This window comes from Sceloporus undulatus, chromosome 1, assembly GCF_019175285.1.
Source record: "Sceloporus undulatus isolate JIND9_A2432 ecotype Alabama chromosome 1, SceUnd_v1.1, whole genome shotgun sequence".
NCBI lineage: Eukaryota > Metazoa > Chordata > Lepidosauria > Squamata > Phrynosomatidae > Sceloporus > Sceloporus undulatus.
The window spans coordinates 179,961,754-179,978,515 of NC_056522.1; the positions used below are offsets into that span (position 1 = coordinate 179,961,754).

Genomic DNA, 16,762 nt, shown 5'->3' on the forward strand with positions numbered 1-16,762 from the left:
TATAGGCAAAATATTCCTGTTCCTATACACAGTTTTTGGACCTGTATATATAAAGATAGAATATATATGCTGATGTGATTTCACAGAGTCCATATACTACAACTAATGCCAGTTATGATAGTTGAATATTTAAATATAGATGGCCTGTACCAGCAAAGGAGGTCTGCACCACTGATGTGGTTGTACCTTGCATTGAACGTGATGGAGGTAATACATTGAGCATTACAAGTAATGTAATTATAAGCAATGTAGCTACATGTAACTAGCAACGTAGTTATACATACATTGTTATAAATACATTTGGGACAATGAGGGTGTAAGAAAGCCACATCTCAATAATAAGAGTGAGTTACTTTATTGGCATAACAAGTAATAGTTTCTAGTTACCTACAAAATGTTACTTTGAAAAGTCATTCTTATATACATTTTGATAGGAATTTTGTTATTTTCAATTGCTATTCTCTTATCAACCATAAAGGGGTTTCCTTCTTTTTTCTTTTTTTAAAAAAGAAAAATTATGAGCAGTGCCGTAAGTAATGTAATGAGTTACTTCCCCAGCATTGCAGCAAGTCATGGCACTGAGCTACTTTTTAAGCACTGCAATGAGAGCAATTTTAAAAAGTAACTTTCCAAGCTTTGGTAGTATGATGCTGATGAGAATGTTGACCTCGCCATGGGGTTATGGATTATACATAGGAAACAGAAATTGGCTAAAGCTCATCACAGCAGATGAAAAATTTGCTTTCAGAAACGCACATCCATATGCTCATTAGGTTGTTAGGATTTATGGTTTTGGAACAAATTACTCAGAAAGTCTTTCATTTACTGGCACTAGATGCACTCCACAGCCACTAAACACAGTGTCTCTACCTGTGTACATGAAAGCTTCCTATTATTTTCCATGAGATGAAAGTCCTTAGTGCACATAGCTAGTAATGCTCATGCTAATGTAGTGCAGTTTCTGTCACATGGGAGAATGGGAGCCTTTGCATCCAAGGCTTTTTGCTAATGAGAGTTTTTCTCTTCTCTTCAATGAGATATAGAAAGCAGTTGTCAAGTCTCTAACATTCATGCATATGTCTGAGGCTAGAAGTGGTTCATGTTCAGTTTTTGGTTTATTTATTTATTTCTTTTAGAAAACCATCTACATTAATGAAGTGCATCTTACAAAACATGACTCCTGCCAGTCAATATACAGTCAGAATTTATTGGGTAGTTCCAAATGTGCAACCAAGAGTTACACATTTGTGACTGCTTCATATTCACAGTCCCCATGTATCCCCACAATTAGCGGGTACATAAGGACCATGAAAGTCCCCAGTCCAGACTTACCAGTCAGCAGCTGCTGCAGTTGATGGAGGTTTGTTCCTCTGTTGCTCAGCAAGTGGCTGGCAGGTGTTCTCAACCATCCTTGCAGGCAATCTCCACTGCAAGAGGGTGCGTTTGACAAGGACCCTAATTCTGTTTGTTGCAATGAAGATCGCTTGCACAAGAGGGTGGGAGTATTAGCCAGCCACTTCCTGCACAAGAGGGGAAAACACCTCCAGATGGTTTTGCAGCTAATCTCCAAGATCACTAAACAAAGCATACAATTTTCACCACTCTGGCTCCCGTTCTCCTTTTTTTATGGATGAAAACCAAGTCATGCAACACAAAGAACTTACTTCCTTTCTATTGGCTATTGCTAGGTTTGATATAACTAAGAACTGGAAAATTGGATAGTTGAACCTTGCAGGATGGTGGACTAGATTTGGGGACCTGTGGTTAACAGAGAAAATTACAGATAGTAATAATAGAGTGAGAGGCTTACACTCTGGACTGACTTTTCATTTAATTACTAATATATCCAGCAAGATTTGGTTTCTAAACAACCCCCACATTTCATCAAAATGTTTGTGGAAAGGTGTCTTCCAGGATCTCTGAACATGTGCGTTGTCTATAATTTCCAGGTCTTCACTTTGGGTCATGGTTCAATTTTTGCTTTTTCAGTCAAAAAAATCACACCTGAGGGTTTATTGTTTCTGACATTATTTTTACTTCTTGTTCTTTTAGTATTTTGTTTGTTGTCATATTTTGTTTGCATAATTCTGAATTTTTTTAAAAGACGGTTGTCCAGACCCTATTTGAAGCTCTCAAGCGACAGAGAGTCCACCACATCTGTGGATAACAGTTGGTGTTATATCAGTTTTGTGTCACTTTCTGTAAGCACATTTGTCTGCTACAGATAACATTTCATGCATTTTATGAAGTCAGCACTTGGCTGGCCTACAAGTGTCTTGAAGGCATCATAGGACTTGGTGTAGTTTTTCTTGAGGTACAACTGCCCTCTTTGGAACTAGGGCTTCCTTACAAATTAGGCTTCTCTGAATCTGGTAACAAACTGACCTGATCTATATTTCCCAGACTAATGTGAAGGCTGGAGTATCATTATTTATCAGAATTCAGACTTCTCTCAGTTTTGCAGCACAGTTTCTGATTCATGGAATAAATCAAAATGCATTAAAATGAGTGTTCTGAAGTAAAATAATTTAGGCATGCATGCTATGTGATAAAATACTTTCAAAAGTACATCTGTAAATATGCATTGATGTACACATTTCATGCAATTCTTTTTAAAAACAGAACATTAAAATGACAACAAAATGGGACAGATTTATTCATGAAGTCATGCAAAAGTCACACAAACAGGAAATAGATCATCCAACCTTATCTGGAACTACATTATATTTTCCATAGAGATTCTTGAAATTGGTAGAGCAGTAATTTTTGGTACCTTTTCCTGGGTCAAACATCCGTGAGGCTAGCTATGAATCAGTGACTTATTGTGCAAATAGCATGAATGAAACTAATGCAGTGGAATTTACTTTCAATAAATACTTTTAGAAAATACTAGGTTCAGGATGGAAAAATATCCAATACTTGGCAATGACTTGAGCTTTCAGCTGCTGAAGACCAGTTCTTACATGTTGTTCTTGGATGGTGAGTGACAATATGGTTTTGTGTAAGTGGTTCTCCAGAAAAGCCAACGATATCAGCAGCAATGCATTAAGGCCAATTCTTTGATGTAGCTTATCAAAGCAAGATTGTATAAAATATATGCACATATGTAGATAACTGCATGGTGATATATTTGAAAACCAACACAAATTAAACATTCTCAAATTATCTTGACATGAATGTGACAGATTTAAGCACATGCTTATCATTTTTCATTATATTAAAAGATTCTAATATAGCCAGTGCCCCGATTGTCTAATAAGGACTAAATTGTCACATATGTTCCAGTTTAAAAAAAGAAGTGTCTGTGATACACCAGGAGCCTCATCACAAAAGGGATGCATAAAAACAGAAAATGGGATCAGATACACTAAATAACAGGATGCTAAAAGGCTAAGGAGATAATCACACCCGAGTTTACCGTGGATGAAACGCTGGCAAAACGCTCTAGAAACGCAAAGGCGTGATAGCTGGTTGTGCTTCTGAAGCATCACTGAAACGTTCCTTCTACTTATGAAGCTAAATTCCAGAGACCCAGAGAAACAGCCATACCAGGAGACTGGGAATGCTGCTGGGGACCCAATCCCACCCTTCACTGGTGTTCCAGAGCCACTGGGATTGAAAGAGGGTCATCCTATGCCAACCTATCCTCAAGTTCTCCTAGTGAGGGACTGTGTTTTACCTGTTGTGTTGCTGTATCTGTTTTGTACTGTGGCATCCTAGCATTGCCCAGGGATTTGGGATGCACTATAACCTCATAGGAGATTGTCACACAGGAAAGGAAAGTGTCCTTCTCCTGTGCTTAATTTGTATTATCAGCATGATCAGGGGGGGGGGGGGGTTTGTCAAAATTGCACTTATCCTGTTCTTCTACTGTCTGTAAATAGTAATGGACCTGTCATTGGGTATTAATGGGAATTAATACATAATGATGGTTCCATTACTGTTTATAGACAGTAGATGAATGGGATAAGCGTGCGGGGGTATGATAATCTTCCCCGTGATCATGCTAATAACACAAATTAAGCATGGGAGGAGGACACTTTCCTCCCATGTGATAATCTCCATAGTCTAAAATGGATGCAGTTAGGGAATAGCTAAATGTGATTCATTTTGCGTACTTGCATTGAAGCCATTCTGACACCTGCATACCATTCTGGAGTTTTAAAAGATTAGAATACTGTCCACTTTGTGCCAAAATTATAGAGAAAAAGTATGAAGCAATTCTGTCCATCTATTTCCCTCTACTTCAGAGTAGGTACACAATAGTTTCAGTCCAACCACAATCTGCAATAAAGCATCTGCGACCACCAACCCTGCAGTCAACGCTACAGGTTAAGTTTCCCTTATCTGAAATGCTTGAGACCAGGAATATTTTGGATTTTGGAGGGTTTTTCTCTCTCCAGATTTTGGAATATTTGCACATACTTAATGAGATAATAATACTTAATTTAATAATAATAATTTGTTTATTTATATACCGCCATTCCAAAGATTATAGCGGTGAACAGCAATTAAGCTAATTTGCCCCCAACAGTCTGGGTACTCATTTTAGCGACCTCGGAAGGATGCAAGCCTGAGTCGAGCTTGGGCCCTTTTGCTGGTCTTGAACTCGCAACCTTGTAGTTTTGAGTGAATGGCTGCAGTACAGGCATTTAACCACTGCGCCACCAGGGCTCCCTGGTGGGGAGCCCTACTTAATGATCTTGGCGATCAGACCCAAGTCTAGACATGGAATTTATTTATGTTTTGTATAGACCTTTTCCACATAGCCTGAAGATAATTTTATACACAATTTAAAAAAAATACTTTTGTGCATGAAACAAAGTTGTGTACACTGAATCATCAGAGAGCAAAAGTGTCACTATCTCTGCCACCCATGTGGACAATTTTGGAATATTTTGGATTTCAGAATTCCGGATAAGAGAGACTCAGTCTGTATTTGATTTAGAGTCAGTTCCTCAAAGATTAAGCCCCTCTTATTGTACATATCCACTTTTCATGTTCTCATGTCCTCATTTATTTACCCCACACATAACAATTCAGAGGCAAACATTCTTGAGTTCAGTGATGCTTATGCTAGGAAACTGGATGAGATATTGCAACCTTATGTGGCAAAATCATAAAGAAAAAGTTGTATTCTAAAGCTTCCCTTAAGCTGTGAATATATCCTAATTGATCCCAAGAATGTGTTTGAACTTACATTAAGGCCAAGCAGCAAATTGTGTGTTTAAAGAAGCAATTATATGTTTTAAGAGTGGGGAAAATTGAGGGTTTCTGATGTGGAACAGGACAATCCATCAGTTTCCTGCTATAAATTGTCCTCACCCCTGGCTGCTACTGGCTCCCAAAGATGTCCTTTATTGCAAAATAAAATAAACAGCATCAAAAGGGTTAGAAATATGTGAGAGATTTGGAGTAGGAAACTTCTGAATAAAAATGGCAAATGTAAATGTTTAAGACAGAGAGCATAAAGAGTGTAATGTATAGTTTAGCCCTGTGACATCGAGTTTTGCTTCCACCATTGTAACTTGGCAGTATTTCAGCAAATCTGAATGGCCAGTGTGAACATTCACCTGTAAAATGTAAAATGAAGAAAAAAAATAGGAGGAAGAATGCATTCAAAACTTTGTTGGTTGTTACTTTTTGTATGACACCAAACAAAAAGCAAAGCAAAGCAAAGCGAAACCCTCCAATGAACATCCCAACTCCGTAGGAAGATAGTTACAGTCATACACTCTAACAAAGTAGTTGGTTCATAATAATATATTTGTGGCTCAGAAGTCAAAAGTTTTCACTGTAGACAATCATAAAATCAGAAAGTTAGGATAATGAACTACAGACATTGGGCTAAATCCAGTGCTAATCCTACCTAGGATAGACTCACTGTAACGAATGAGACTTGTTAGTCAGCAATTAACTTTAGTCCTATAAATTTCAGTGAGTCTACTCTTGCAAATCTAGTAATGGGTTTGGCCCAATAACTGGAATATGCCTAATGGAAATGTTCAGGAAAGCAAACAGGGAAAGGAGGTCACCTGGCATGCAAAGCAGCACTAGTTCTTGCTCAATATACTCTTGAGACTTCTCTCTACTGCTTCATCTAATTCTTCTTCCAACTCCTCCTTCTTGGACATGGCCAATTTAGACTGATAATCTTTTACTATTTGGTCTATGTAGGGTGCACTTTGAGTCCCATGTAGCATTAATGTCCACTCCTTGAGGACTCCCTTCTGAGGCAGGATGCCAACAAACCCAACTTCCAGAACCCAAGTACCTCTGGGGTCTTCTCCCCAAGAATGTGTTGTCATGAAAGGCCATTTGTCAAAGCCCACCTTGGAGTCGTCATCTCTTGGTCGCCTACTCAGTAAAATGGATTTAGTTCCCATTGGTGATGTCATGTTGATATTCAAGTCTCCTCTCCTGGTAGAGTTCACAGTGATAACTGCCTGCACATGTTCGAGGTAACGCACAAAGTTCTCCTTCCCCTCACAAGCGTCTGTGGTAAGAGTCAAAACCAACTTGCCACTTGAAGGTATTTTCCTGGGGTTTATGAATAAAACAAATTTGAATCAATGTTTTTCACAATACACATGCATTTATCAGAGTATACACATGAGGAATTGAAATATCAATTCAGACAGTATTGTAACAACATTAATCAGACAATGATCAGTTAGGCTCCATACAGACAGACAAAAATAAAGCTACTTCGGGTCACTTTGGAGGTATGCTGTTTAAATGATGCATGCGTACTAAAAGTCTAGAAGCTGCGCCAAAGCTGCACTCCAGTCCTTTGAAAACTGTTCTCAAAAATCGCCTCCTCTGGGACGGACTGGGAATGAAAGGGAAGGGAATGAAATGAGTGAGAGACTTCTGTGTGCAGTAAAATGCGTACCCCACTCGTTACATTCCCTTCCCGGCCGTTCTCATCCCATGCCAGGAGTCCTGTGCAGTTCAAGTGTGTCTGTGGGGGTCCTCATGAAATGGTGGCATGAAGCACCCCCAGTGCTCAGGCTGTGAGCCACCAATGGGGGGCTGATTCCTACCTTTCATTCACAATTCTGTCCCCCAGTATCTCTGTAATAAATGAGAGAACTAGCACTTGGACTGGATGTAGGACTGGATACTGTAGTGGGACAACGTCAGAATGGAGGGTATGAACACACTACAAGCAGGGAACATAACTTTGTGGGATCAAGAATTGTGGTACTTGCCTTCTCCAGACTTAATTCATTTCTTATTTTACTTATTTCTGTTTCACTTTATAATTCATTAAATACTGTAAAACAGTGTATGAAGAGCCATAACAACATTTAAAAAAGTGTGTGTGAGAGTAAAACCAATCCAAACAATCAAATACCAAAGAAGAAACACATCAAAATGTGTCAAAAAATAGAGATGAAAAATGTTTGGATTCCTTGAGAAGAGAGTTCCAAAGATCAGAATCACTGGCTGAAATCCTACTGGGTTATCCCAAATGCATAAGCAAGAGCCAGACATTCACTGACTGCTTCGTATTCATAATTCCTCATTTAGGGGACAACTATAAAGCACAAAAGTCCTCCAATAGTCACAGTCACCAGCTGATACAATCAGCTGGGGTCTGTTCCCTGTTGCTCAGGACTGACTGTCATTGTCACACATCCACATCCCTCCATGAACAATCTCTGCTGAAAGGGGGGATTTTGACAGGGACCTTGTTTCTGCCTGTCACAACAGTGGAGATGGGTGGGAGTTGGACTGGGATTCACTATGCAGCTATGTCACCATTGTGGTTATGCAGCAACGTAATGCATAGAGGTTTTTAGCCAGTACTAAGAATACCCTCTCATATGCCTCTGTGAGTACTGTACACCTCAGATGTTGTTGTTGTTGGTGGTGGGGACTAGAAGATATCTAGGCCATATCCATATTTTGTAAAATGGAAGTTCCCAGTTTCAGTGTGGATCTATAAAGATAACAATGATAAAACGATCCTGAGAGTAGGAAAAGAAACAGTCATTTTAATCCATACATGGAATAAGACTGCTCTGGGGTTGCTGCTATTTGGGGATGAAAATGGTTTGCATTTTGCAGTGGTTTTAAGCAGCTTACAAAAATTAAAACAAAGATAGATAACAGCATTCAGATATAATGCAAAGAGTATAAAAAGATGTTGATAAAAAGTAACTAAACTGCCCATAGAATGAAACCATTTTAAATAACAGGCTGTGATATTGTAGATGTAACTATGAGGTAGCTTCAGTGGATTAGGTAAACCCATGGGTCTGCTGTCAGTCCTTTTGGTTACTTTTTGGCCTTTACACAAGATCATTTATCATATTGGAAGAGCATAATGCTCTGCCTGCACACTTCCATGTCCCTTCTGTCCCTGGAAGGCAGCTTCCATGTATTGAAGATGAACTTGCAAGGCCATTTACTGGCTGAAGAGGGGGGATTATGGAGGGATGGCATGTGGTCATTTAACAAGCAGCAGTCATTTAACATTGTCCTCCAGTAAGTTGTCAGTGATCTTCTTACTGCAGCAGTCTTTTCCCACCCACAGCATTACACCTGAATGGCACTGTGGCCCTTCCTGCCATCCCTTCCTGCCTGTGAATCTCCACTGTAATGCAACCCGGCATGGTGTGTTCTTCAAGGAGGTAGTGAATACCTTCTTTGCAACATCCCCATAATATCATACATGGATGTAACCTGGCTTTCCTTGTGTGCAGACCAGCAACAGGCTTCTAGAATTTACCAGCAAGCACAGCTAATAGCTGTGGGAGTTGAGTTGCAGTCCAATAAAGTATTTTTTTCCTATCTTCTCTCAGCCTTGGTCCAAGAAGTGGCTCTGGGAATGAAAAGAGACTCTCATTCTGACAAGCTCTTCTTTAAATAGCTCGTACATGCCGGCAATCACTGTGGGTCCATTAGATGAGCATGCACCTGCTAATCTGCTCATTTAGTTTGATTATCCTGTGCTTGCTCTGGTAATAAGGGCAGATTGTAACTACTGGTCCTTTTCTCATTACATCTATATCGGCGTTATATTCTTTCATGGTCTATTCTTATTCTATTGTCAATGTTTGGTGGGAAAGGAATATACCACGCACACCTGCCATGCAGAAAATGCCATCAGCAGGAACTTTTCATGAGATGTAAAATAAAGGTGTGGTACACACGGGGCTAAAGCGCTGTGCTCATGCCATGCTAGGGTTATGGGACCGCACAGCAACTGCATGGTCCCTAACCCTAACATGTACTGGTGATGCAATAATGGCGGCATCCCGTGTACACAGGTGCCGCCATTATGACATAACAGACACATAGCGTCGAAACGACACGCCTTGCCAATTACATCATGAATGTGACATTGGCGCACTCACAACTTAACTGGTGCAGGGGGAAAAGAACCCACTCCTTGTGGGTTCATTTTCCTCCACAGGGAAGCTACATGGTTTGGTGGTTGCAGCTTCCCTGCAGAGGAAAAAAAGCCACCGCTGCTCCAGATATACCAAGAGGTATATACTGGGCCTAAGATACAGTTATCCATTTTTAATGTAACCCACAAGAAATCACACTCGAAAGTAGAAGGATTTTATAAGTCAGAAGCAGAGCTTGAAAAAGTTACCTTTTATTATTATTATTATTATTATTATTATTAGCCCCTTACAATTGACTCAATCAAAGAAGCCATGGCCGTGAATCTACAAGCCTGTTGACTTGGGTGACTTGGGTGACTTGGAGGGTGACTTGGAGGTATCTCATTCATAAAGTCATCATATGTTGAGATCAAATTAATGGCAGTTAACAACAACAACCCCCTTACAGATGAGATAAACCTGTTGTAAGGGGGTGAGTTCTGTGAGGAAGACAGAACACTATCACTATTTCCAAGAAAAAAAAAAACAGTTTAGCTGATTCATGCGAAACTGGCTGGTAGGGAAAAATGAGTTGCACTTGGATGCACCTCCCTCCCAATTTCTGCCCCATGTAGCCAAAATGTGTAGGACAGGATCTGCTTGCTGGGTTCTGAAACCAGCAATACGTCGCTTGACAATCATTCCTCAAAGTATGTGGTTCCTCTCTGAACTGGATTTGTTAGCGATACATCTTCACCTATTCTCTGCATCTTTTCCAGTCAGGAAAGGGAAAGGGAAAAGTGAAGCTGAGAATCCTTGCTAATATTCCTTTACCTAACTAACTCCAAAAAGGGGTTGGGTCAAATCTGGAACATCTGCAGTTCACATTAGGCCCAAGAGCTACAGATTTCCTGCCTCTGCTATAGGCCTTACAAATGTACCCTATTTTGTTTTTCCCAAATAAAATATAATTGATGGATTTTATAAACATGACATCAAATAACAAATAACAATCAAGCTTTCATCAACAGCAAAAGCCTTTATGCCAGAGCTGTATATCATTTTCCTTTCCTATAAAGCACTACCATTTTCTAAGATAACACTGAAAAGGTAAATTGCAGCTGTTAGAGGCATAAATTGTCCATCATTAGGTTAGTATCTCAAATAACTCAATTGAACTTTAGCTGTTGCCATCAATTAGTACTAATTGATTTGTTTGCTGACTCGTTTTGTCTACCCGCATGAGAATAATCAGAAAATAATTTGTCTACCTAGCCTTTAATTGGAGACTTGGAGAACACAAAAACAAACAAATGTATTACCATGGTACAGCAGTAAAACCGGCTGTACAAGAAGGTTTTTGAAGTATTCTAGCATCTCTGCTACACAGCAGAACAAGTCAATTAAAAATCTAATGAAACCCAGCGTCCATATTTGTTTTGCTTCATTTAGCAGGAATTGTGTGATGTGGACTATGGACCATAGTCAAACAATCATGGGCCCCAGTCCAGGAATAGTTATGGACAAAGAGATGTGTAGAGGACCTAGTCCTGTTTCTGAACTATGTTTAACTGTCTCAAAACACAAATTTCACCACGTCATATTGGCAGAGTATCTTAGGGGCCGTACAGACTGGTGTTTAAATGCCACCCCTTTTGCTGCGCAGCGTTATCGCAGCACCCAAACAGAGCGGTAATGCTGCACAGCAAAAAAGGAGCTGCCTAGAGAGTTGCAGCCCTTATGATGCATTTCCTTGCTGAGACGTGTGGGCACTCAGATGCCCCTGTTGACACAAAAGCCCTGAGCCCCCCTCCCCAAATATGATGAAAATCCTCCTCCTATGGGAATAACAATGGGAGTAAAAATCTGAAAGTAAAAATGCGAGGGATGCATTGGGGTATGCAGCCCTCCAAAGTCACCAGATAGGCAATGTGGCCTCCTAACCACCAACTGTTGGCTCCCTTTACTGTAAACAGAAGGAGGCCCCTGATCTTCTTAGTTCCATCCACATCACAAAAAAGTTCAGGCAGAGCTTATGGGCAGGGGTGGTGGTTGGAGAATGAAACATCTATAGTACAGGGAGCGGAGAGAGGGATTCAGAGCATGCTTTAGTCCAAATGATGTCGCTGGAATACAAGTCTTCCAAATTTCAGAACAAGGTTTTGGGGAAATGAGCTGCTATCTGATTTTTTCTTTCTTTCTAAAATGTCCCCCCATTTCAGTTATAGAATGAAATTGTATTATAGGCCAAGAAGCTTCTTCCTTATAATACAGCACAGAGCTTTCTTTAGGAAAGATACATCTTGAAGATTTGTGTCTCACTTCCCAGCCCTGAAAGATTAAGGTTCTAAAACTTCTGTCTAATACACCACCATGAGCTCAATGGAAGAAAGGCAACTAAGAAATAAATGCTTGAATCCCATATAGATGATGGTAAAAGGTTCCATTTGATCCAGTTTCAATAATATTGTTTGTTGAAAGCAATGTTCTAAGTAATTCCAATACCCTTCTGTAGGTTGCAAGGTAGTGAAGCACAGCTAAATTCAACTGATTGTAATGACACTCCTTAACTTTCAACTGAAAACATAATGTTAGTTTTCACTTACTGGGCCTCTTGTATTGATCCACCGACACAGTGAAACCTCTCTGGAACAGTCTTCCAGTCTTTAGCCATTGTAACCATTGCCCCAGCATCAAGGACACCATAGCCAAACAAGTGGTTGAATTCTAGGCCGACACCATTTCTTCGCCACTGGTGAACTTCATCATGAAGCTGGTTCCTTTTGGAGGTAAGCACTGTCAAATGTTGCATGTCTCTCCATGTCAGATCCCCACTGTAAGAAAGCAACACAGTGAGAGCTGGCCACCCCAAAGGCTTTGGGAAAGACTATTATCTATTAACTATAGCCAAAAATTTCACTACATGCTTATTAAATGAAAAGTTTGTTATAAAGATGTGAGGAAACTTTTCAGTTAATTAGAACTCTTAATCACATCTGCCTCCAAATAAGTGCTGACTGGATAAATAAAGTATGAAAAGCCATTATGTCTGCATTTCAGCATGTCTTGCTGCAACCACTACTATTACTACTTTTACTTCTTGTTGCTGCTATTATTATTATTATTATTATTATTATTATTATTCACCAAATATGGCCTGTGTAACACCTAGAGATTGAATGAAATGTCTTTGGATTCAGTAGTCTCAACAAGAGTTGCATTTTGGCACCTCTCAAGAGGTTGTCACAAGAAAATGTGTACATCACCTCAAGCAGCTGCACATTTGCAAAGCTTGCAAGGCTTTTCTGAGAAATAAACTCTGTGTAAACAATGCACACAATTTAAAATAAAAATAGCCATATACATATCACATCACATATTTACATGTTTGACAATGGGGAAAGTTGTATAAATTAGAAAGACTGGACAAATAAAGGTATATTTTAAGAAAAATGTATTAAAATCTGTGCACATATTTCAATGTAGGAAGGAAGCAAAAGTCTTGCAACCTATAAAACAAGGAAGAAAACACAGGTGGGTCTCGGTGAGATTTGGTGAAATGCAACATGGTTAATACTGAGAGATTTCCATATCTTTCACAGTATCTGTGCTCTTCTGTTGTGAGACTTTAAACCTGCACACTTGGTTTTCTTCAGTTCAGCCAGCAAATTCCTTTTCCTTCCCTACATCTTTTTGTTGTGATCCGTTTGTGTTTCCAAAAATGTTTTGCTTGGAAAAGAAGTTTAAAAAGTAGCTCACTTTTTGTGGCCTTTTGGTTGATCCTAATAAAACTATTGGCAAACCTAAATATTCTAAATGCACCAGATCCCCTCTGATTTTGCTGAATGGCTTTGGCTAGCTCTGAATGTGTATACTTCAGTAAAATAAATAACCTATTGAAGAATAAGCAGTTTAATGTACAGCTTTACTTAGATAACAAGAATGTTGGATTTCAGTTTATACAAGCTTAAGAAGGTTGCTCACAGCCCTAAATAGGAGTTATTTAAGCTCTTAATAATATAATTGATGGCTGTTTTCACCCACTTTGCCTCCAGCGCCAGTGCAAACACTCCTGCAGCCTCTGGTGCAGCTGCAGATGTTCCCGAGTGGCGTAATGTACAGTTGCCATATAAATCTGTTGTAGCCTGCAACAGAGGAGAGAGAGAGAGAGGGAGAGGGAAATAAGAGAAAACAGCCCAGTTCTCCTCGAAGTTAAAGAGACAGAGAAAAATGATGTGACAAAATATCATCTGTTGCTCCCTACCCCAAGGGGGTTACTTTCATGTTCTTGAGTTCCTTTTAGTTACAGAACAACAGGGAGTTAAAAGTTAATTTTATTTTTTAAAAAATAGAAAAAATACTAACTTCTTTCAGCACAGTCAGCTCTCTGCATCCACAGATTTTTTTTAATCCATGGATTCAACCATCCATGGCTTTAAATGTTCAAAAAATAATGTAAATTCCAAAAGCAAACCTTGTTTTTGCCATTTTATATAAGAGACACCATTTGACTATGCCATTATATTTAATGGGACTTGAGTACATTTGAGTACATCCCATTTTTTAAAATAAATATTCTGTTGTAAACAATAAAATTCAATAGTATAACTGTTACTCACCACACCAGCTTCAGGATTTCTCTTCCTTCCATTGCTAAAAGTAGAGGCTAAGGTTGACGAACAGCTTTCATCATACAAAGCTGTCCGGCCATCATTAATAGCTGAATTGATGGAAATGGTCCACATGCTTGATGCGTAGCCATCACAGTTACAGTCATCGTAGCTTCCTCCATCTCCTGAGGCCCACACATAGATGCTTCCCTTGCCACCACGACCCTGCAGAATAGGGAGGATGCATTTTGTCAGGTTCAGGCTTTATAGACAGGCCTATTTGACACTGTATAGTGTGTTGAGAAGCTGATGACATGGAGAAACATGGATGGATGTATATAAATGCACTGCAAAATAAAGTGACAAATTTATTGAATTCTGCACATTCTACTTTGTTTAAATACTTGAAGGGATGTCATATTGAGGAGGGAGCAAGCTTATTTTCTGCTGCTCCAGAGAATAAGACGTGGAACAATAGATGCAAGCTACAGGAAAAGAGATTCTGCCTCAGCATTAGGAGGAATTTCCTAACAGTAAGAAGTGTTCAACCATGGAACACAATCCCTCAGAGACTGGTGGAGTCTCCTTCTTTGAAGCTGGATGGCCATCTGTATGTATATTTTGATTGTGAGTTCCTGCATGGCAGGGGGTTGGACAGGATGGCTCTTATGGTCTCTTCCAACTCTATGATTGTATGAAATTTAGGGCAAAATTAATCACTTTCATGGCCTATTGTGCTCAGACTTTTATGTCTTTATATTCTTTGCAGTGAAAATATTTTCTTTATTTTCAGAGAGTACAGAAAAACACATTGAAAAGCAGAAAACAGACAAGCTCCATGTGTTCTGAGATGGTCAACTGTTTATTCAGTATTTTTAAAATGCCCAATGCATTTTGGCCTCAATGAGAAAAGGCCTTCTTCAGGGTTAGAAACAAACACAAATCCACATTTATTGTAAGTATGAAAAAGACAGGAGAACACTAAGTTAACTATAACCCATAAAAATTGAGAGATATACATGTGTCATATTATATATGACAAAAAAATCACTGGAGTTCTGATCACTCTCCAAAACACAAGAGTGTTTTGAGACCAAAACGTATTGGCCATCACAGAGCATGTGGAGCTTGTCTCCGCACTATTTTCTGTTTTTATTTTTTCTGTACCACAGAGATTCTTCCAGCAATAAATATGTTACAGACAACTGACTATTGGAACAGAACTGGTATTTTTTCATAGTGGATGCAAGTCACTTAATAGATCACATTATTATCTGGCAGCAAGGTACAATTTGAAAAGTTGCTCACAGGAGTCCTTGTTTTGCTAAAAGACTGGGTACAACTGATCCAAATTTAATACAAGGACAGGGACAATTTACTTTCAGTGCTAATGGTAGGTATGGTAAGTAAAACCTATACCACAAGCATGGCAGGAGAGAGAGAGAGAGAGCTCCCCTAAGCAAACCCAGCTCCCAGTCTGATCACCAGCTATTATTAGAATCCATTAATTTAATGTCTAGTTAATATTTAATGTTATAGTTACAAAGCATGTGTGCTTTCACTACTTAGGCGCATTTTGTGCTACAGGCCAATGCCTTGCTGCATTCTGGTCTTTTTAAAAAAAAGCTAACTAAAAGTAATTAATATAGAAATATATTGGCTACTCTTGAGATACTTTAACATGCCCTTATAAAGTAACACTGAAAAATGCCTAGAAAACATTATTCATTATTAGGGATGAAAAGAATATTGAAAAATATTCAAAAATAATTACTCCCTCACCCCACATTTCTCAAATGGCAGGAGAATCTGAGTGCTGGAACAGACAGGCAGGAAAAAAGTAGCTCAATCCAGCTTTTCCAAAGGGGGTCAAAACCTGGCTAACTGCACAGCCCCACACCCAAGGCAGGCTGAATATCCACAGGCTGACTGCACAGCGCAGCATAAAGCTGCATCACTAGGTAATATTTTTTTGGTTGCCTCCCCACCATGCATGCACACTGTCACACAGACACACCACCTGCAACCTCCAGGTACTTCCCACATCTGCCCAGCCGGTACAGGGCATCAGTGTGTGAGTGATACATTGGCAAAGCACAATCATGGAGGCCCCCGTACATGACTCCCTCACCCCCTTCACCCCATGCCCCCCTAATGGACTGTCTGGTTTGTGCATGTTGTAATTACATCCACTGGTGTTGTTACACTTTCATTTATTTATTCATTGCTGCACTGGTGTCAGGCTGTTCATGTGCAGGTGCAAAGATGTGCATTTTCCGAGCTAAGTCAGAATATCCCAGCTTCTTTTTGCTCCACATTTTAGCCCCAGAGCGTGGCTTCATTTTACTTTCCACCCACTTTGGAGGCATGCATCATATAATCCACTTTATTTTGCCCATCTGTTTCACCCTCTAGACAGGCTAGAATCTTTTGGGACTTCTGTGATTGATTGATTGATTGATTGCATGAAAACCAAGCATCATTTTCAGCACAAAACAATAATAATTTTGCACCAAATATAATATTTCATTGCAAAATGTCTACACATAAATTTATGTGCAGGAAACCTTTTGTGTGTGAAGAAAATGGAATTTTCTGTGCAAAAAGTACTTTCCCCACACAATATAAGTCTCACAATATAAGTCTTCAAAACCTATGCAGGTAAAATCATAGAATCACATAATATTAGAGTTGAAAGGGGCCACAGGGGCCATCTAGTTCAACACTATGACATACAGGAATACAAAACTAAACTATTTCTGAAACATGCCCATCACCCTCTGTTTAAGGAACTCTAAAGAAGCATTA

General features: G+C 39.4%; 1 protein-coding gene across 1 annotated transcript in view; it reads right to left on the bottom strand.

Moving 5' to 3' along the window:
• Positions 1–4,857: 4,857 nt before the first annotated feature.
• Positions 4,858–16,762, bottom strand: part of PCSK2 (proprotein convertase subtilisin/kexin type 2) — a 136,010-nt gene continuing 124,105 nt past the window's right edge. Inside the window, exons 9-12 of the mRNA XM_042446790.1 lie at positions 13,964–14,179; positions 13,389–13,489; positions 11,951–12,178; positions 4,858–6,540 (exon numbers count right to left, since the gene is read on the bottom strand). Of these exons, the coding sequence (XP_042302724.1) occupies positions 6,054–6,540; positions 11,951–12,178; positions 13,389–13,489; positions 13,964–14,179 (1,032 nt within the window). The 3' untranslated portion in view covers positions 4,858–6,053. The remainder of the gene's footprint in view (positions 6,541–11,950; positions 12,179–13,388; positions 13,490–13,963; positions 14,180–16,762) is intronic.